General features: G+C 40.2%; 2 protein-coding genes across 2 annotated transcripts in view; both read right to left on the bottom strand.

Annotated features, from left to right (window-relative positions):
• The window catches only part of nkiras2 (NFKB inhibitor interacting Ras-like 2), a 292,782-nt gene that overhangs the window by 228,588 nt on the left and 40,220 nt on the right, over positions 1 to 23,974 (bottom strand). The gene's annotated exons all lie outside the window — the stretch shown is intronic.
• LOC114664684 (myelomonocytic growth factor-like) lies at positions 7,592 to 17,440 on the bottom strand. Its single transcript, XM_028818889.2, has 5 exons — positions 17,327 to 17,440; positions 16,729 to 16,913; positions 10,036 to 10,137; positions 8,414 to 8,557; positions 7,592 to 8,317 (listed from the first exon to the last, which is right to left on the bottom strand). Exons 1-5 carry the CDS (start codon positions 17,352 to 17,354, stop codon positions 8,156 to 8,158), a joined length of 621 nt encoding a protein of 206 aa, XP_028674722.1. The 5' UTR covers positions 17,355 to 17,440; the 3' UTR covers positions 7,592 to 8,155.

Below are 23,974 nucleotides of genomic sequence, written 5' to 3'. Positions count from 1 at the left end.
CTCCTTATGCCTGTGTGGGTTTTTCTCGTTAGTTTGATTTTCCTCATTACATCCTTAAAACGTGGAAGTTATGTTAAATGACAGCACTAATTTGTTTCTTTTTGGTTGTACCTTGTGATTGAATTGCACCACATTCAGAGTTGGTTCCTGTCTTATACAGTGGATTCAGAAAGTCTTGAGATCCCCCTGTACTTTCTGTACATTTTGTTGAGCTATTGATTTCATTTTAAATGGGTAAATTGGCCATTTTTGCTCATCAGTCTATAATAAACACAAATGTCATCTTTGTTTTATATATAAGCGACATAATACCCATTTATGAAATGCAGTCTTTGGACAGACCATTCTAGAACTGGTCTTGTGTAAGTGAGCATTTGTGTGGGTATGTGCCTTAAAGTGGATTGGCATCCATTTCTTATGTTGTTATTTTTTTATTTTATTTACTGTTCTTCATTATGTAAAGCACTCTGAGCTACTTTTTTGTATGAAAATGTGCTATACAAATAAATGTTATTATTATTATCACTTTTGCAGTTGGTTCCTGGTGGTCCCTTTGGATCTTCATGTTCATAGAGTGAATTAAGTGTGAACCAAGGCAGGTTAAGTGACTCGCTTAGGGTCACAGAGTGAGCCGGAAATCTTGTGTTATGATTTAGTCGCTACACAGTTCTGCCTGCTTTAAACTCTCTGAAATGAATAAAGCAATAGATATCAATGAATGCTTATCGATATAATAATTTAGTGAAAAGTCAAGCAAAAATGACACCTTTTATTGGCTAACTAAAAAGATTACAATATGCCAGTCTTTCGAGGCAACTCACTATTACATCTTGCCTGAAGAAGGGGCCTGAGTTGCCTCGAAAGCTTGCATATTGTAATCTTTTTAGTTAGCCAATAAAAGGTGTCATTATGCTTGACTTTTCACTACATTCATAATGGCTAACATGGTACAACACCCTAGTACTACAGATATAATAATTTTAAAAAGATAAAACAATGTTCATGCCAGCTTGTGAAGGCTGTGCATTTTTTTTTTCTATTTCCCACTCAACAGTTCCTCCTGCATTCAAAAGCCCCACTGAATGGATTGCGTCACTGCAAGCTGAAAGTGGCACATGGAATCTCTTATGTCAACTTGTCAGTGGCTCGGGTCACCTGAGGGAGTCATGCAGTGTCTGGGAAAGCTGCTGATGTCTATCGTGTGGTAAGTGACTCTGCCCAAATAATGAAAGTTGCTCACATTGCATTCTGTCTTTGCTCTTTCCTAAATTCTGAATGGCAGAAGAGAGGTTTTAAGAGTGGCACTGGAAGTCATTTACATCACAGAAGGCTTCCACTTGAATGGATTGGGCTGGGCACCAATACCCCAAGTGTCAAGTTTCAGAACTCCACACCTGGGATGGGCACTTTGGCAGAGGGTCATTTAGATTTCTGAAAGTGAGCTGTAGGTAAAGCTCTGATGGTTTTATGGACCCAAATACAATGGACAAATACCTCCTTCTGGTCTCATCTTTAAGCTTATTTCTGCTTCATATTGCTCTTATTGTATGTTTGTCCATTTTCTAATTCTCTTTATCCAGAGCAGGATCATGGGGAAACTGGAACCTATCCCAGCAAGCATCAGGCACAAGCAGGAACAATCCCTGGACAGGACATCAGTCCATCTCAAGGTGAACATACACACACACCAGGGGCCAATTTAGCAACACCAATCCACCTAACCTGCATTTCTTTGGGCTGTGGGAGGAAACCCATGTGGACATGAGGAGAACATTCAAATTCCATGCTTGGAGCACATGGGGCAACAGGGGCACCACTGCACCACTATGGTGCTGATTTTTGTATATTTTAGGTAAAAACTGAGACAACCACACAATACAGGATACTGAGAAAGGACTGTCCATCTAACAAAAAGTACAAATGGCAGTATTCCATTTTTTTTTTCTTTACTTTCTATTATAGAAAATAATTTAACATCGGGTCACTTATTAAAACATTAGAACAATTTAGACGAGAACAGGCCATTCAGCCCAACAAAGCTTGCCAGTCCTATCCACTTAATCCTTCCAAAATTACATTAAGCCAAGTTTTGAAAGTCCCTAAAGCCCTACTGTGTATCACACTACTTGGTCACTTATTCCATGTGTCTGTGGTTCTCTGTATGAAGAAAATCTTCCTAATATTTCTGTGAAATGTACCCTTAACAAGTTTCCATTTGTGTTCATGATGAACTGATTTTAAAGTCACAGTCTTGATCCACTGGACTAAATCTCTTCATAATTTATAGCCTCCCATCCTATTAACCATCTTGATTGCGTCTGCACACTGTCTGGATGCAGATAATGATAAGTCCACTATGTCTCCCAGGTTCTTCTCATGAAATGTACTTTCAAGTTTCAGATATCCCATTGGGTATTTAAATCTAACATTTATACTTCCACCACGTCTCCTCTTAATCTTCTTTTGCTTTAACTGAAAAGGCTTGACTTTCTCAATATTTCTACATAACTCACCCCTTGCAGTGCTGGAATTAGCTTATAAGAAAGGAAACACCAATTAGCAGTATTTGGTTTATAACAAAATCCAAAGAAAGTCTGATAACATGATAGAGTTTGGAAAGGAGAAGTAACACAAACTGTGGTACTCATCACTATCAGTCCCAAACATAGCAACCAAGACTTCTGACACTTGAATCCAAAGTGCCTTGCTAATCACATTTCATTATTTCCACCCATTTCCAAAATCACATTTGTGCAATCACCATATTTAGAATTGCCAGGCAGCATGTCTGTCATACAAAAACACAAAGAAGGGAGAGTTAAACTGGGGTAATAATGTGACCACCCAATCACTACCATAATTGTACAAAGTGATCTCCGGTGGGTGTGCTAACTGGTCAAGATCCTACAGAAGTCAGTGTTGTCATCTGAGCTTTTTATATAGAGCCTTTCACAGAGAACACCATCCCAAGACATATCCCAGAAACTGACTTATGCACTATGAGCTCTTGGAGATGAAATGACACATGAGTCAGTCGTGTCAGGTGTCAGTGTTAAGGGTTTTGTCCGTGTCCTTGTGATTTAATATACTGTAGCACCTTTCACAGTGAACACCACCCCCAAGTCACAGGTCATTGTACCTATTGTGGAATTAGGAGTCTGAAAGCATGTAGGTTTCAAAGTGTGTGGTCCACAACACTTCCAGTAATGGTATATTAGAGAGAAAAACTACCAAACCTGGCTAGTAACAAGGGCAAACACAAAACTTTCTAAAAATTAAAAGGTTTTATTTCCACAAAAATGCTCTGTCAAAACAGTGAAGCTCCATAGAGCACAAAAGGCACAAAGAATGTAGCTCGCCAATAAGGCAATCCCCAGCAAACACAGCCCCAAAAATCACAAATCGAAAGCAAGTTCAAAGCAACAGGGCAGAAGGTCAAAAATCTAGAAATTTCACAAAGCAGAGCAGAAACATAGAAGCTCAACAAACCTCCAAAATGTGTTTGAAATGAACAGCCAGGAACTGAGTAAGACCCTATGGATTTATAGGCAGGAGGAGGGCAGTTCCTGGTGGCGATTGGCAGGTGGTCTGCCTCTTGGGGGACTACCCACAGAAACCAGGCAGCTTATAGACAAGATCAAAAACAAAGAATAATACGTAATCAACAAAACCAACATTAACTTAAATAATTGGCACAAAAAAGACAAGAAACAAGACTTTGAACCCCATATAGGGGTAAGGACTGGGGGCACCTGGCTGAAACTTTGCTTCCAAAGTTCTGAACTTTAAAGCCTGCCAGGTGATATCACTTTTATTATACTGGGTGATGTTAAGTGTGATGTCCTTCAGGGGTCAGTGCTGGGGTCACTGCTTTTTTAATATACATAAATGATCTGGATAAGATTATAGTCAACAAGCTGATTAAATTTACAGATGATACCGAACTAGGCAGGAAAGCAGATAATGTAGAATCAGTTAAATTGTTACATAGGGACTGGGATTGTATACAGGGTTGGGCAGATTTGACTCAGATGAAATTGAATGTCAATAAATGTAAAGAACTACTGTATATGTTGGAAGTATACATGTTAGATTTAAATACACAATGGGAGGTCTGAAACTTGAAAGTACATTTTATGAGAAGGACCTGGGAGACATAGTGGACTTATCACTGTCTGCATCCGGACAGCGTGCAGAAGCGATCGAGATGGTTAATAGGTTGTGAGGTTATAAAGCATCCCAAGGAGTGGAGTGCAAGTCAAGGGAAGTTATTCTTAAGTTATACAGTATAACATACAGGGGAGGCCTCACCTGGAGTACTGTATTCAGTTTTGGTCTCCGTATTACAAAAAAACCACAGCAGAAAGTCCAGACAAAAGCAACTAGGCAAAAGAGATTGATTGTGTCCCCTCTTAATCCGTATTTGTCGAAACTAAAACAGTTGAACTCCTTTGAAATGTTTAAAATTATGAAAGGAATTAGTACAGTAGATCCCAAATTTTACTTTTTAAATAAATTCTGCAACATGAACAGAGGGGACATGATTGGAGACTTGATAAGGGCAGATTTCCAAACATTAGGAGGTTTTTCTTCACACAATGAACCATAGGCACATGGAATCATTCACCAAGTAGTGTGGTGGAGATCTGGACTTTAGGGACCTTCAGATCTCACTTTGATGTTATTTTGCATGATCCAGGTGTATAGGATGGATGAGCTTGTTCTGCTGAAAGGGCTGTTCTCGTCTCAATTTTTCTAATTCCATTGTTGTGAAATCTTTCCACACAAAACACAACTAAGTTGAACGGGCTTCCAAAAACCACCAGTTCACACCAGGACTTCACTGAGTCGGACCCCAAAGTTGGCCTCATAACTGGCAACCAAGACAAAACTCAGCAGGCAGGTTTACAAGCCTGCTAGGCCCATAGTGGAGCTAATAAAAGGTCCAAAATGTTCAGACAAATGGAGAAGAGCAGCACTATGAAACCACTAATCCAACACAAAACCAAGCAAGTTCTTTTATATTTGAAGATTTATTAAGGAGATTCCCCCAGAAAGTAAAACAAAAGACAAGGCAATAAGGAGAAGACATTGAGGCAAATAAAAAAGTCACATTGCCTGTTTTAAGAATCCAAATAAGAATCATAAATCAAAAGTCAAAATTACAAATGCAGTGCCAAAGCTGTTGGATCTTCATCAGCTTTGTCTTAAATATTTACTGGGGCCAAATATTTCAGTGGCCTAATTAGGTGGCCCCACCTCCTTAGGCTTGATATATAAAAAGTATAAAACACCAAGTACATACATAAATAATATCATATTGATAAAAAAAACATAATATTACATAAATAGCAAAACAAAATTAAGAACATAATATGAAGTTATGTTTAAATAATAATAAAAAAATTAAATAAACAATAAATAAATTTTTATTCAGGAAATCCACCTGCCTGTACCATAATAATCACTTTCTCAGACTCAGTGCTAAAGATACAGTGTGTGATCTTGTGATCTGTATGTAGAACCTTTCATAAGAATCACCCTCCCAAGATGCTTCCTACGTATGTATGTACTCTTACTGCTATCAGCTTATTCCACAAGTCCTAACAAGTAAAATAGTTTGCAGGGCACATTAGATATTATACAGCGAGTCAGTGGTGCGGGCTGCATCTTTCAGTCAGTCAGTCAGTCATTTTCTAATCCTCTGTGTCCTGAACAGGGTCACGTGGGTGGGCTGGAGCCTATCCCAGCTAGCATAAGGCAAAAGGCAGGAACAAACCCTGGATAGGGTGCCACTCCATCGTAGGACAAACTCACACACACACACACACCCAAACCACACACTCAATTTAGAATCACTAATTCACCTAACCTGCATGTCTTTGGACTGTGGGAGGAAATCCACACAGACACCGGGAGACCATGCAAAGTCTATGCAAGGAGGACCTTCCTTGAGGCAGCAGCACTACCATTGCACCACTGTGCTACCCGCATCTTTGACAAGATGATTTTATTTCACTTTTGCTGTTGTGCTGTTAATTAAGGGATGGCTTTGGCTCGTGACAGGGTACAAGGAGGTGTTACACAGAAAAGATGATGGAAATAAAAGGGGGAACTTATTCTGGTCCTAGTGCTCAGTGTATATCTCTTTCCTGCCCAGTCATTAACTAATAGAGGGGCCTGCCCTCATAACATTGAGCCATAAAATAATGAGCACCACCACCTGAAGTAGTGTTACAGAATGGAGCCGTTTCCTATTGTTATGATGTGTGGAGTACATCGTGTGGGTTACCTTTAGCTTAAAAGCTGTATTTACACCACAAACAATAGTTTCCAAACTTGAACTATCTGACCACAGACTTAACTCATGATAATACAGACGGAGTCAGTGGTGGAGAATGAAGCAGCTGAAAGCAACAAACAGCAAGGTCATTTTGCAAACACCTTTGTTCATATATTAAATATTACAAGTCCACAATTACCCAGCCTCCACTAATTTCCAACATTTTAACAAGCTTTCAAATTTTAGGCATAACAAGTCACTTGTCCTTAACTTTCTGGTATTAAATATGAAAATGTCCAAAATCAGTGATGCCATAGTATCCACGATATAAACGTGTATCCTTGAATATTCCCCCGTTGTCCATCAAGGCTGATGCTTCTCAGGACTATGCATGGAGGAGTAGCATTTAGATTTTATATAGTGCTCTTCCAAAGTGCACACCATTCCTAAGCTTTTTACATAGGTGATCAGTGATGGAGATCGACTTGGCATCCTTGTGATTTAAAAGTTTACAAAATGTCTCTTTATAAAAACACAGTCCTCTTGTAATATAAATAGCAAAGTTACTAATAAATATTTATAAATATAAATGTAAAAACTTTTATTCTGTATTTAAATAAATATATACATTCCCTTATGTTTAGTTTTTGAGACTTTGAGATTAACCAGCTGCATTGGCTCAGAGTGCCAACTTCCTAATAAGCATCAATTAGTGCGGATATGTACCAACGTGGACCAATGCAGCTCACCAAAAATTAGATGAGACACATAGTGTTAAGCATGTCACACAAACATACACACATTATATGACATTCTCATCCCACTTAGTCCAATCCCGGAAGCATCTGAGACCAGGTAGGATCAGCTCATGCACAGCCATACAGAGCCAATTTGGTATCACCATTTAATCTGTGGGATGTGAGAGGAATGCCACTCTGCAAGGAGACACTGAGAACAACCATGCATGCGATTCAAAAGCATGACACTGGGTCCATGAGACAGCAGCATTAAAAAAAAACATTGCAGCCAAGCTATCCACGTTCACACACATATAATTAGAGGTGCTTGTAAAAGCATTCCATAAGCTCATAGGAGAATCCCTATGCTTGATTTAGCATTTAGACCTTTGATCCACTCTTGGGAGGCATTGCTGCCTGTGATGGAGTAGTGCACTGTGTGTCAGTGTCCTGTTGTCCCATGACTTGTGTTACAAAACCTAAGCAAGAAGGAAGATGGCAGTGTTATATCCAGGCCCATGTTCTGGATATGCTTATACAGAACAAGGTCACACAAAGCTGGAGATGACCCCAGCAGCAGCATCAGGTTCAAGGCAAGAACGGAACTTGAATAAGTCAGGGCACACTCATTCACATCAGAACAATTTCAAATCACTCACTCACCTAATTTGCATGGGTCAAAAACCCACAGGGACACAGGGAGAATGTTCAAACGCTGCACAGATGGTGAATGGGCCAGCTCTATTCTGGGACCTGGGCAGCACTTGGAGGTGTGGTGCAGTAGGCCTTAAGTACTGTATCACCATGCCACCCATGATGCCTAATGCCATAATTAATTTACATGCTTTCTCTCTCATGGGTATAAATAGTTCCATTTACAACACGTCCGATAACTGTGACATGAGTAATATCACTCAGCAGACAGCAGAGATTCAGAGAAACATCTTAACAAATATTCACATCTAACTTGCATTGTTTTTCCTATGAATATTAAAATAAATAGAAATATAAATATAGCTGTGCATTTAAATTCAGTGCTGGTGCAACAAATAAATTATGAATCATAAATAAATTATGAGCCATACACAGTATGAAGAAACATATGTCTCTAAAATTCCAGTCTGGCACAATCCCATTAGCTCCTTATGAGGCTCCGTAGACTGCGGTACATGTCATTCATAAAGCGGGTCATGTAATTGAGGATGATGTGAGTGCCAATCTGTTCATCAAACTGATTGGAAAACGTGGGTACTGGCTGATGAGGATATTCAATCTGAGGTAGGGAGTGGATGGTCACCTGCAGAAAGCAAATAGACATTCAGGTTAGCAGGGGACAGTGGGACAGGTGGATGAGGGTGCCAACACAGTCCATCCCAGGGTCTTCTCTTCTTACCTGCTGGCTAAAGGCATTGAGAAGGTCCCTGAGGTCTGCTTTCAAAGTTTCTACCTCCTGGGTTTCTGGTGACTGCTTCTGCACTATAGGGAGGTGGTCCAGGAACATCTGCAGGCCAGCCTTTGCCCTTTCCAGACAGGTTTCCTGAGAGAGTAAAGACATTTCATACATGAATAAAGGCATTTCTGCATATTGAAGCTGGGGACATGTTGTCGCCTTGGTGCCAGGGTTCATGTCCCAGATCCTCCCTGTGTGGGGTTTCCATATCTGGGTTTCCTCCCAAGTCCAAAGACATGCAGGTTAGGTGGACTGATGTTGCTAAATTGGCCCTAGTGTGTGTTTGGTGTGTGTTCGCCCTGCAATGTAGGGTTTGTTCCAGCCTTGTACCCTGTGTTTGTTTGCTGCCTGTTTAAACAAATCTGTGTGTTTATTAATTGAAATGAGTAATAGAAAAGCAGGTGAAAGAAACAGATGTGTGGTGCAAATACATTTTGGAGCATTTCAAAAAGCTCAGATAAACCCATAGAAGTGGGCAGTCAATGGAGAATGGCATCCTCAGGAGCTTTAAATTTGCGTTACTGAGCACTGGCAGGAGGGGCTGATGGTGAGGGAGTTACAACCTTGGGAGCCCACAGTGACTTCAAGGCTTTCTTGCTAACATGCTTGTCTACTTGACATCGGAACAAAAAAGGGTAGTGGTGTTCCTATTCTCACAACTCCATAGAACTTAAGTATGACCATTGACCTTTCTTATATGTTAGACACATCTCATTGAAGATGGTTGTTTTTTTTGATTGAATTTAATTTTGCATATGGAGGCCTAATGTATTTATTTATTTATTTTCTTTGCACTAGGGCCCATTAAATTCTAGTTACACCATTGCAGAAGATGGATGCACCTCTCCCAGGATCACACAGGGCATCACTGGTGTGGAGTGATCAGGTAACCTTGCTCTAAAACGTCTAATGGTTCAGCCACTAGATGTCACACTGCCTCGTCACAATGCATTGACTGGCATTTTTCATGAATGCAGCATCTTGTATACCAAATTGTCTAAAGGATGCAGTCTCAGTCAAAGACAGCATATAAAACACAGACTTATTTTACTGCTTGGGTGGACTAACAGCTTCCTTCTCAGTCAGATGTTTAAATACACTGAGTGACTCTATGTCCTCTACTGTGTGTCTATCATACAATGTCTGATCTTTTTTACAATGGTTTCAGAGTTTTTATTTAAAAGAAATTCAGGACACAGTACAGCTGGAGCCCATCTTAGCAATCATTAGGAACAAGCCCTGGATACGGTGAACCCACACACATAAGGCGCTAATTCAGCAGCACCAAATCACGTAGCATGCATGTCTTTGGAAGGAAACCCATGCAGACACAGGGAGAAGATGCAAACTCCACAAAGTGAGCACCGGAGATGTAAACCTTGGTCTCCTTGTTGTGAGCCAGCAGCATTCCCACTGTGCTACCATGCAGATGTCTTTAATTACTTATCACTATAACTGTGGGGCAGCTCTCTGTCTAGATCTGCCATGTCACTATCAGTGCCAAACATTAGTCTGAGATGGTAAAGCAGAAGCCAGTGGAGGTCATACTGAAGTGGAAAACTCACCAAGTGGAAAGCTCGAGACATGCACTCTTTTAAGTGCACCTTAGGGATCTGCAGTCTGACTTCCATGAATGCCAACTTCTCCTCTTCATATTGGCTGTGAACCTGTATAGAGCAGAAAAGATCAGTTAGACCAGTTGCTGCTGGACGTACCACCAGATTTCTTTTTTTCCATTGGTTTGTATTCTGAGCCAGTCACACAGGCCTAGCATGTCATAGCCTATTTTTGGAGATGGCACTTTCTATTTTATAGTAATAGCAGACTCTGTGGTGGCATTTAAAGACAAAGGTCAAATTCGGATTGCAAACCACATAGACAATGACACCCATACCACCAGTATGAACACCCCATGCTGTACATCCACATTGGTTGTGTGAGGGATCATTGTAGCTGGTGCCACACTTAAATTTGAAACCCAGAGGGATGACCAGGTCTTGCACTCGTTCAGGACAAGTTTTGCCTTGCAATAATGGACTCAAAGTAATCTGATAGTCAAAAACATGATTGTTATCTGCTTCTATATGATGGCACAGTAGTTAATGCTACTTCCTCATGTATCCAGAATCCTAAGTATGAAACCTGCGTCTGTTTTGTCTGTGTCGAGTTTGTGCTTTTTATCCATTCTGTATGGGTTTTCCTCCCACATCTCAAAGGAGGTTAAGTTAATTGGTGATGCTTCTGCTACTACTAGAACTAAAATGGCCCCATGTGATTGGGATCTGTGAAGGACTGTCAGGGCTGATTCTTACTTTGTGCCTAGTCCCACCATAATCAGCTCTGCAACACCTTGAAATAGACAAAACAGGTCATAGTATTTTATGCTATGTTATCTTTTTCTACATTACACTGAGAGAACTGCCATGTGAACATAGTAACACAATTGATGGCACCCAATGTGTGGCCTTGTCCTCATATATGAAGATGTGAGATCTGCTGATAGACAGTTAGATGGATAGATGTGAAAGTCTCTATATATTGTAGATAGATTGGTATGAAGTGTGCTATATTATAGATAGAGACCTGGACCAGAAAGATGGTATATAATGTAGCTAAATGATGGGAAAGGCACTATATGGTAGTCGGTTAGATAGATAGGAAAATAGATATGAAGTGCACTATATAATATATAGATAGGTAGATACCAAATGTGCTATATACTAGATAGATATGAAGTGTGCTCTATAATAGATAGATGTGAAAGGCACTATATAAAAGATAGATAAATAGATACTACTTTGTTTGTTCCAAGAGAAAATTTAGCATTTCACAGAATGCAACAACCTCCTCAAATACACAAAAGAATTGTTATAATAATAGTTATATTATTTTAACAGTTGTATACATATACAATGTACCAAATGTTCATAAACAAATATTAACAAAGCAAATGAAAGCAAACGTTGATTACTTAAATCTGTTGATTTTGCACTCTTAGGCATATTTGTCATGAACCAAAAATAATAAGGGCATTGTTTGTACTGTAATCAGGCATCGACCTTCCTGTTAAAATCCACTCCCCCCTGTTAAATTTGTCCTGTCACAACCCCTCTTTGTGCTCGAGTTATTTACGTTTGGTAGTTTTTACAGTCACCAGTAGATTGCGGGTGTACTGTTTGCTGCATATTTTTATTTTATTGATTCATTTTATAACATCGAACAATTCAAAGCCTCATACGTTTCCTAACAGTTTTAGATCATAAGCTTTTCAATTACATAGTCTCTTGAGCTCTGCTTGAGTGTAAGCAGGCAAAGTCGGCGCTGAAATGACACCGTATTAGCTAGTCTGTAGAAAATTGCACAACAGATGCTTCCATACAGTGGCGTTTTGAGTATCTCATTCAGGGGCACTTGCCATCAGTGGTGGGGACTTGAAATTTATATAACACTTGAACACTTTTTTCAAGTATATTGCAGGGCAGTTATTTCCATATTGTGACTGCATGCAATGTGACTCACTCATGCAAGATCACTTTGTTAAGGAATTAACCTGCAACCTTGAACTTTACAATTCAGTACCCTAACCACTTGACAACATTGACCTATTAGAGAAGAGCCAAACAAGGAGCGTAAAGTAAGATGTAAAGGGACGAGGTGGGAGATGGGTCCAGCTGCGGATTTCCTCAGCTTTGGGATTCAGTAGCTCCACTGGACAGCCAATTGGATTGCAGGTTTTGTCACCTGGTTTACTTGACTTGAGTCAGATACCCTTCCCCCAATCCTAAACCTAACCATAGTACTGTAACCAGGTGTTATCACTGACATATAATGTAAGGCAACAACCTCCTCAAAGGAGCAGAGCAGCGGAGGTCCACACTCTTGCAAGGCGGGGAGGCTCCAGTGGTATTGCATGAGAAACGAGTTGTGTGGGTCGTGTCTGTTTGGTATAATTCACTTAGGAACACAGCCTTGGCCCTGCCGCTTTAGGGGTGCAAATCTGCACACTAAGATGTGATTGTTGATAGGATTTTCAAAAGGAGGTTCTCCAGCTTGGAGGAAATTTTGTCTTTTCAGTGAGCTTTGCATGAATCTGGCAGAACTGCAGACCCCCATGACTCTTGCTTATATGACTGTTTAAAATATAATTTTTCACATGAGTATTTAAAAAAAAATCACTGCTGTGAGTCAACACTTTAGTGAAGTGTTCAGAGGAAAAGATTTCTGGATATGACGGGTGTGAGGGTGCAGGGCAGGGCAACTTAACAGCTTAAGCTGCTCCAAACTCTTCTAAACTATAATAGTGAATTGAGCAATAAGAAAATATATGTTCATGTATATTTATATATATATTTATATGTATATACTGTATATGCATGTATACTTATATATGTGTGCATGTTCACATATATACTGTATATATATATGCATATATGTACAGTGTATATATATATATATATATATACACACATATATAACAATGGCAATATTATGCTTTTTATTATATTTACAGGTTCAAGCTGTAAGAAAAAATCCAGGAGCAGAGGCAAGTAAGTATATTAATTTATTAAAAATTATTATTATTAAACTTTAAGAAAGACATTTTTAATTAATTGTGTGTCTTTCAGTTTGACAACCTTTTAATGTTGGGTGTATCAGGTGCATTGTCTGTGTATATTAACATTAATATTAATGTTATTAATTAGTGGCAAAATGCAGCGCACTGAAAAGGAAAGCGATTCTAATGAAAAAGTGTCTTGTAATTATGTTGCTGTGGTTAGGAACAAGTCAAAACGCCAAACTGAATGACGAGCACAACCTAAAATTTAAAGCTTGTGTTAAAGTTGGCAAATGTACACAGCAATTTTGTCAATATCTGCGGTTTGGTGCATTGTACAGCTGGTGATTTTATGAGCTTTACAACAGCCCTGGAGACATGACAGGCCTACTAGGTGGCTAATATAAAATTACAGATTTGAGTTAATAATACAAAATACTTTATAGAGATATTACTGTATTCATACATTTATCTGTCCTTCCACAGTTTTGAAACCACTTTTTCCTCTACAGGATTACATGTGTATTAAAGGCAAGTACAGCAGCACTGAGCACAAGGCAGGCACAAAAACTCAATCACTGGCCAGTTTAGAGTGGGATACAAGCAGAAATAAGGAGCACCCAGGAGAAAAGTCGGTATACCCTGTGTGAGTGGGCTGCGCATTGGACCACATGGATTGAAAAATGACTGAAGGACTGACAAACATGATTAAAATAAATGCAATATAAATACAAAATTTAAGGCCGAAACATAATCAGAAAACATGCACTGTATAAAAAGTCACGATACGCTACTGGGGCTCCTTTGTAAAAAAACAAAATTTTCCTCTTGGGACAAATGAAGTAAACTAAAAATAAAGTACTTTCTATCTATCTATCTATCTATCTATCTATCTATCTATCTATCTATCTATCTATCTATCTATCTATCTATCTATCTATCTATCTATCTATCTATCTATCTATTTATCATACAAAATCTTCCACATCTAACAATCTATTATACAGTCCCTTTCATCTATCTATCTATCTATCTATCTATCTATCTATCTATCTATCTATCTATCTATCTATCTATCTATCTATCTATCTGCCAGAACTTTAATGTATTCATTTATTACTTTATCTATTTTCTACACCTGCTTACTCCACTGCTAATTTGTAGGTTGCAAGTGTATAGCACTTCATGTACCATAAAGTATATATATATGTATGTATGCAATTTTGAAAGCACAAAATGCTGCCTTCAAGTCTGGAGACAAAAATGCACTCAGATCTGCACAAGCCAACCTGAATCAGGACATGAGAGCAGCAAAGCGTGCTTATGGACAGAAAATCTAGGGTTACTTCACTGATTCAAAAGATCCCAAGCGCCTGCGGCAAGGCATACAGTACCACTCTGTAATGACAATATTGATTTCCTCAGTACTTAACACCTACTTCAGCTGGTTTGAAGAAAAGAACAATACAACAACAATGAACGGTGCACCCAACCTGAATGATGAATTAATTAAATTAATTAATTAAAATGCCTCCCTGAGGCAAGCCATCATACCTCTGTGCTTCAAGGCCACTACTATCATACCAGTGCCAAAGCAGTCACCAGCATCAACACTCAATGACTTATCACCCTATAGCTCTCAGCCCTATCATGATGAAGTGTTTTGAAAGTCTGGTCAAGGACCATATAATATCCAAACTCCCTGCAACGTTTGATCCATTTTAGTTTGTGTACCACTCTAACTGCTCCATCGCTGATGCAGCACTGCATCTGACTATGGCCCATTTGTCAAATAAGAACAGTTATGTGCAGCTGCGCTTTATTGACTTTAGCTCTGCTTTTAATACATTTAACCCCCAGCACTTGATAAGTAAGCTTGACCCACTAGGCATCAACACCCTATTATGCAACTGGATATTGGACTTCCTCACAGACAGACCCCATGCAGTATGTGTTGGAAAAAACATCTCTGAGACCATCACCATCACACTGGGGTCTCCCAGGGCTGTGTTCTGAGCTCTCTGTTCTTCACTTTGATGACTCACAACTGTCATGCAATGCATGACTAGGATCATATTATCAAATTCGCAGACAACACAACGGTAGTGGGCCTCATCAGCATCAATGATGACTCAGCCTACAGAAAGGAAGTGAAGCAACTCATTGTCTGGTGTGACAACCTGTCACTGAATGTCAACAAAACGGAGATCATTGTAGACTTCGGGAGAAAACACAAGGCACATACTCCACTTATAATCCATGGCATCACTGTGGATTCAGAAAGAAGCACCAGGTTCCAGGGGGTGCACGTCATGGATGGCATGACATGGAATACAAACTCCACCTCCCTTGTCAAAGAAGCACAGCAGTGCCTTCACTTTCTGCAACAGATGAGGAGAGTAAACCCTCCTCCCTCTTGTCCTACAGAGACACTATAGAGAGCATCGTGACCAGCAGCCTCACAATCTCGTATAGCTGCTGCACTGTTTCAGATCAGACGTCCCTCCAGAGAGTGGTGAAGACTGCAGAAGAAATCATCAGAACCGCCCCCCCCCCCCCATCTATACAAGATCTGTACTTGTCACATTGCCTTAGGAGAGCTACTAAGATAGTCAGAGACCCCACATACCCAGCCCATGGACTGTTCAAATTTTTGTCCTCTGGCAAACACTACCACAGTATGCGCTGCAAGACTGCCAGAGTCAAGGGGGAGTTTCTTCCCAAGGGCTATCAGACTACTCAGCTCCCACAAACAACACACAACATGCTGACCTACTGGGACTGTTAAATTCCTAAACACACACACACAGACTGATCACATATATTCAGAATCTCACATCTCCTAAACTGCTGTTCTGTCTGTGCATTATGTTAATGTTTTTTTTATCACTTTAACACTTTACAAGTATTCACTAATGTGTCTATTTGACTATACACATATTCTGTCTGTTTATGCTATTATATCTGTCTGTTGTCTTTATGTTTGTGTTCGTACATTTAGCCTGGAGAAACATAATTTCATTCAGCTGTGCACTCCTTGTTGTATGGTTTGAATGACAAAGTAAATCCAATCCAATCCAATGTATGTATGTGTGTGTGTGTGTGTGTATGTATATATATAAATATATAATATATATATATATATATATATATATATATATATATATATATATATATATATATATATAAATATATATATATATAAATATATATATATATATATATATAAATATATATATATATATATATATATATAATATATATATATATATATATATATATATATATATATATATATATATATATATATATATATAATGTGTGTGTGTCTGTTCTCTGTGTATGTGTCTTTAAATATATCCACTTTATGGTATACTGTGTTTGTTCACTCCATTCATTCTAACTGACCCTCTCTAGTGCCCATCCTGTAACAAGCCTCTCCTGAGTTGGCACCCAGGCTGGCAGAGCAGACACCAACTGAGTTGAAGATGACCTCTTGTGTCCCAGTTTTATGTCCTTGCTGTACTCTCTGTCACTGCACTTTAACTGGCTCATATACTCAGCACTATAAATGAACCTTGAGGCATCTGTTGATACATTGCGTGCTTATACATATTTATTTTTCTGCAGCAGCACATTTTGCTAATGGGTTTTCATTCATGCCATATAGAATATAAAGAAGCCAGCGGCTCCTGGTACTTACCAAACTCCTTTGGATGACTTTGATCTCTTTCTGGATCTTGTCCGTTAACCTCCGGCTGTTTATCAAAAATTTCTGAAATTCTGGGTGCTCCGCAGATGAGCTCACTTCACCAGAAAATTCTGGAAGAGCTGCTGCCTGTGCCTGCATTCTTGTCCAAATAGTGAACCATGTGCAAAGAATAATGCCTGGAGGGGTGAGCAGAAGTTAAGCAAATTAGCAAGCAGACCTGCACGATTAGAATGTCGACAGCTGGCTAGGTGAGAGATTTTTGCCTTTTGCCGCTCCTCAGAATGAAGGTTAAGTGTATAGAATGTGAATGTGCACCACTGGCACCTAAGTGCCAAGTAAAGCTGCTACTGTATGCATGGCCCTTAAAAGACAGTGAGCATGCCCCTCCTTCTCCCATTACAAGTCAAAGCTACTGCTGTCAACTTTTCAGCCATTTAATGCGTCCCATTCCAAAGAACAATTTAAGAGTCTGAGCGGCAGGCTTTATTTGCTCACATTATAAACAGCTTTGTTTGTGTGAAATATGAGGAGCCTGAAAAAAAAGGCATAAAATGATAAGAAGTTTGCGCAGTAAAAGCACAGCACTTACAGTAGGCGGGGTCCATCCTGATGTGCATGTGGCGTCACGCTGGCGTAGAAGATAATGCCGGGGATAGACTTTAGGGCAGAAAGTCCTATCAGTGTAAATCGATCAGAGCTGCTCATGGCCACTTTTATAGAGCCAACAACAAAAAAGTGATGTAACTGGGGAAAAATCGAAGGCGGGGTTTGTGTAAGCCGCACTACGATCATCTGATTTGGCACTGGTCACCCTCAGCAACCTCTGGTTCATCCTGGAGCACAGTCATCTGCCTTGAACTTTTGTTTCTTTAAAATCGGGCATATTTTATCCTTGTGGGTTTTGCATTTGTCCCTTTACTGAAGGAGCTCCATTTTGCTCAGTCATTTACTTCCCTTGTTGCTCATTCACCTCCATGATTACAACAGTTGGAGAAAAAAAAAAACTGAAAAAAAAGTGAAGATATTAAAATCAAAGCAGCTGACATGAAGTGTGAGTGTGTTTGGAGGTGTGTGTCTTCAGATTTTTCATAGTCCTGTTTCTCCTTTACTTCATTTCAGACTCCACTCTCTTTTTAAATTTCTGACTTCTTCTTCTTGAGATTAGCCCATCCTTCCATCCATCCTTCTTCCTAACCCACTTATCCAGGTATATGGCAGTTTGAGGGATATTAGATGTAGCAGCATGCTCAGACCCACTTCATCATGGTGTGGCATGGAGCCTTTCTTGGCAGAACGAGCTGCAAGGCAGGACCCAACCATAGACAAGGTGCCAGCCCATCTCATTTCATGTAGCTGTCAGCAATCTCTACTAGACATGTTTGTTGATTCCCAGGCCAGACTTGGTTCTACACAACTGGTTGAAGTGTCCATCATGAAAAGTCTGTGTGCCCTCCAGTACCAATTCAAGGTTATAAAGCCTATTCAAGTAGCACTGAGTTCAAGTCAGGCACCACCCTTAGACAGTTAATGTATCAGAGTCAGCAATCTCTTCATAAGTTCTCTTCCCAGATCGAGTAAAGTGTCCAGTTTGAAAAGTGCTAGATAGAATAAATTGTTTTACTGGTTGCATTTCTAGCCTTCTGCAGTGTTTCTGTCCCAGCAGAATATTCTGGTATAGTATGTTGTCACAGCTCAGGAAATCACAACTCTCTGTTCGCTGATAGTGACTAATATACACAAAAGACATTTAATTTGCAGCATTTAGTGTGCTTCCTCATGTTCTGTTCACAGCTTAAACAGTTCCATCTCTAAAGGCACTATAAAAAATTTAAAAAAAAAACAGAAGGGGAACACAGCTGTGACGTGTATTGCCTCACAGTTCCAGTACTTATGGTTAAGATCCCACATCTGCCCATCATCTGTGTTGGGTTTCCATATTCTTCCATGTCTGCTTAGGTTTTCCTCTCAAATTTTAGGTTAGCTGACTCCTCTGAACTGACCCTGGTGTGTGTCCTGTGATGGAGTAGTGCCCTGCCAGGTTTGGCTCCTGCCTTGTTCCTGTTGCTGCAGGGATAGGCTCCACATGCATACGTACACATGTCCATACACACATACATACACACAAGCAGTCATCTATTCAAACATATACAAGTACATACATACATCTACATGACCATACACTGATAGATACATAAGTATAAATACATGCACGTTTACACACACACACACACACACACACACACACACATATATATATATATATATATATATATATATATACTAGCTGTATCCCATGGCTGTGCCCCCGGTTGTAGTAAAATAGGACAAACTTTAAAAATCAATAAACAAACAGGTATCGCTAGCTAAGCAGAGGCAAGTTACACTCCAAAACACAGTAATCGACAGACTTGAACGGAGGCTGATGTGTGAGTGAGGAGGGCCCTGCCTGGTTCCCTACTCCTGACGTCACACTTCCCCTTTCCCTCAGCCCGCAGCTTCTCTCTCGGATTAGCTCGAATAAATTAGTGCCGCAAGTGAACTATGATACTTAGCGCAGTGAGAGAAATCGCAAAATCAACCAGAATGTTCAAGCAAGGGCGGCACGGTGGTGCAGTGGGTAGCGCTGCTGCCTCGCAGTTCGGAGACCTGGGGACCTGGGTTCGCTTCCCAGGTCCTCCCTGTGTGGAGTTTGCATGTTCTCCCCGTGTCTGTGTGGGTTTCCTCCGGGCGCTCCGGTTTCCTCCCACAGTCCAAAGACATGCAGGTTAGGTGGATTGGCGATTCTAAATTGGCCCTAGTGTGTGCTTGGTGTGTGGGTGTGTTTGTGTGTGTCCTGTGGTGGGTTGGCACCCTGTCCAGGATTGTTTCCTGCCTTGTGCCCTGTGTTGGCTGGGATTGGCTCCAGCAGACCCCCGTGACCCTGTGTTCGGATTCAGCGGGTTGGAAAATGGATGGATGGATGGATGTTCAAGCAAATTATAGAAAAAAACCTGATCTAAATCCATTAAGTAGTTCTCTCATGAAAAGCGGACAGACGGACGTTGGATTTTATATATATATAGAGATAGTTACATGTCAACTTCATAATCAGCCAACAGATGGAGCTTCAGTAAACGTTCTGAGCGTCAACTGGATGATAACATACATGCAAGACTGGAAGCTTGTTACAGTGTGCTTTATATATATATATATATATATATATATATATATATATATATATATATATATATATACAGTATATATATATATATATATATATATATATATATATATATATATATATATATATATATATATACATACATACATAAGTAAATTCATCAATACAGACATCCATAAACCCATACATATATACACATGCCTATACATTCATAAATACACAAGTACATACGTACATACTATATATACATGCATGCATGCATACACAAGTACATAAATGCATGTGTCCATATTGTACATACATGCATTCATTCACCTAAACCTACATGCATAAGTAAATACATCCATACACACATCTATATGTACATAAATACACATGTCCATACATACATACATACATGCATACACACATCTATACTTAGATGACATATTTCCAAACCCACCTAATCCAGTCCAAGGACACTAGGTGGTGGAGCCTATCCCAGCAGCACTCGGTGCAAGACAGGAAACAGCTCTGGAAGGGAGCCAGTCCTTCGAATAGCACCCTCATACATACGTCGACATACATGCAGGGCCAGTTTAACTTTGGAGATGTGAAAAGAAAAATCTACACAGACATGGGGAGAACATGCAAACTCCACACAGCCAAGTACTGAATGCAGGATGTTGATGCCATGATAAATCAGAATATATGAAAAGAAAAAGGAAAATTATTTGATTTAATATCCTAATGGTGCCTGGGTGTGGGCTTTTGAATGCCAACCCACCTGTATTGAGTTAAACTTCTCCCAGAAGGTTACTAGACGTGTGTTCTGATGGCTAATGGCCCAATGTAAAATGAGGACATATTGAAAAGAGAGAAACTTTCAGTTATTTCAAGAAGAAGAAAGTAGTGCACATGCAAACTCAAAACAGCTGTGTGAATGTCCATACCTGGCACAAATTGTAAAACGAGCACATTCCCTGGGGACAAGGATTCCGCAGGAGATGCTAATTCTCCATGTCGCCATCCGATCGCACGCACCTTGAAAGGGGCTGTCAGTAATCCAAAAGTGGTCGATTCATTAAGCAATCCTGGAGAAGCCGAGCCAAGGGAAGCAGAATCAGCGGCAGAGTAGCGTCAGCCGGATGAGTGACTGTGTATGATGTCACACCATGATCCAACATTCCAGAGTTTTAATTTGTCACAACACTTTTCGACACACTTCGTGGCGGGTTTTTTGAGGGCTCTTCTCAATTTGTTCTTGCATTTCAACACCAGCTTTGCATAACGGCACACACTGTCATTTTCTTATTAGATATCCTGGGGTGAGGGTGTAAGATTTTTGAGAGTGTTTGTCATATAGGATTTCTTCATTCATAAAAAAGACAAAAAAAGAAAAAACACATTCCGAAACAGGAACTTTGATGGCAGTACCCTGGTGGTTGGGTGTTTCATTTTCCTTTCCTACAGACAGGAACTATGATGACTGCTTTTCCTTTTGACAGAGCCACACCAGCGGGCACGAGATCAGGGCAGGGTGCACGAAGGCATCTCCTCTCCAGAACAGATTCACAAACACCAGAGGAGGACAGCAGTAGGACTCAGCAATGTGGTTAGGCTTTTCTTTTTTAATGCTTAGAGGGGTCTGACTGGGACCCTCAAGGGCTGAAGCACCCACTGCTAATTTTCATTCTGGCCCCAATCATTAATAAGAGGCTTGTCTATGCCTTTATTAGAAATGACTCAAGTGTTGGTCCTCTAAGCTTGGTGGTGCTGTGGTTCCACCCTGGTTGGCATTTGCAGTTCTCCCTGTGTCTGGGTGCTTTTTACATTTTTTTTCCGCAGGTACTCCCACATCCCCAGTGATGGGTGTGTTGGGTAAAGTGGGTCCAGGATTGGAATGGCAACTCAATCAGGGTTTGTTTCTGATGTTGCTGGGATTGACATGAGCCAACATGCCTCACTTACAGATCTGAGCATGTTCTGTTATATGCCGACTTCCAAATGTGGTCACATACAATATATAACCATTGGTGACCCTCTGTTGAAAGTCTTTAAATGTCATATTTTGTTTGATGAAACCTGGTCATTACTAGCTTATTGTAAAGAGGAAGGAATGTGTGCAACTGAACATACACTCAGAAAAGGGCATTCAGGTGGCAGGCTGGTACAGTGGTCAGCAGATATACATCTGATACATAGAAAAGATGTATAATCGATATGAAAGGTGCTATTTACAGGGAAAGACACTATATGGGTAGATAGATAGATAGATAGATAGATAGATAGATAGATAGATAGATAGATAGATAGATAGATAGATAGATAGAAAGGCACTATATTATAGATAGATATGAAAGGCACTGTATAATAGATAGATTTTAATCTTAGTATAGTAGGCAGGATAGATAGAGTGAATGACACTATACAGTGCATCCGGAAAGTATTCACAGCACATCACTTTTTCCACATTTTGTTCTGTTACAGCCTTATTCCAAAATGGATTAAATTAATTTTTTCCCTCAGAATTCTACACACAACACCCCATAATGACAACGTGAAAAAAAGTTTACTTGAGATTTTTGCAAATTTATTAAAAATAAAAAAAATGGAGAAAGCACATGTACATAAGTATTCACAGCCTTTGCCGTGAAGCTCAAAATTGAGCTCAGGTGCATCCTGTTTCCCCTGATCATCCTTGAGATGTTTCTGCAGCTTAATTGGAGTCCACCTTGTGGTAAATTCAGTTGACTGGACCTGATTTGGAAAGGCACACACCTGTCTATAGAAGGTCACACAGTTGACAGTTCATGTCAGAGCACAAACCAAGCATGAAGTCAAAGGAATTGTCTGTAGACCTCCGAGACAGGATTGTTTCGAGGCACAAATCTGGGGAAGGTTACAGAAACATTTCTGCTGCTTTGAAGGTCCCAATGAGCACAGTGGCCTCCATCATCCGTAAGTGGAAGAAGTTCAAAACCACCAGGACTCTTCCTAGAGCTGGCCGGCCATCTAAACTGAGCGATCGGGGGAGAAGGGCCTTAGTCAGGGAGGTGACCAAGAACCCGATGGTCACTCTATCAGAGCTCCAAAAGTCCTCTGTGGAGAGAGGAGAACCTTCCAGAAGGACAACCATCTCTGCAGCAATCCACCAATCAGGCCTGTATGGTAGAGTGGCCAGACAGAAGCCACTCCTTAGTAAAAGGCACATGGCAGCCCGCCTGGAGTTTGCCAAAAGGCACCTGAAGGACTCTCAGACCATGAGAAAGAAAATTCTCTGGTCTGATGAGACAAAGATTGAACTCTTTGGTGTGAATGCCAGGCGTCACGTTTGGAGGAAACCAGTCACCGCTCATCACCAGGCCAATACCATCACTACAGTGAAGCATGGTGGTGGCAGCATCATGCTGTGGGGATGTTTTTCAGCGGCAGGGACTGGGAGACTAGTCAGGATAAAGGGAAAGATGACTGCAGCAATATACAGAGACATCCTGGATGAAAACCTGCTCCAGAGCGCTCTTGACCTCAGACTGGGGCGACGGTTCATCTTTCAGCAGGACAACGACCCTAAGCACACAGCCAAGATATCAAAGGAGTGGCTTCAGGACAACTCTGTGAATGTCCTTGAGTGGCCCAGCTAGAGCCCAGACTTGAATCTGATTGAACATCTCTGGAGAGATCTTAAAATGGCTGTGCACCGACGCTTCCCATCCAACCTGATGGAGCTCGAGAGGTGCTGCAAAGAGGAATGGGCGACACTGGCCAAGGATAGGTGTGCCAAGCCTGTGGCATCATATTCAAAAAGACTTGAGGCTGTAATTGCTGCCAAAGGGGCATCGACAAAGTATTGAGCAAAGGCTGTGAATACTTATGGACATGGGATTTCTCAGTTTGTTTATTTTTAATAAATTTGCAAAAACCTCAAGTAAACTTTTTTCACATTGTCATTATGGGGTGTTGTGTGCAGAATTCTGAGGAAAAAAATGAATTTAATCAATTTTGGTATAAGGCTGTAACATAACAAAATGTGGAAAAAGTGATGCGCTGTGAATACTTTCTGGATGCACTGTAGATAGATAGTAAGGTACTATATGA

Source organism: Erpetoichthys calabaricus, chromosome 14 (genome assembly GCF_900747795.2).
Source record: "Erpetoichthys calabaricus chromosome 14, fErpCal1.3, whole genome shotgun sequence".
Lineage (NCBI taxonomy): Eukaryota > Metazoa > Chordata > Cladistia > Polypteriformes > Polypteridae > Erpetoichthys > Erpetoichthys calabaricus.
This window is presented reverse-complemented; position numbering and strand designations above follow the sequence as displayed.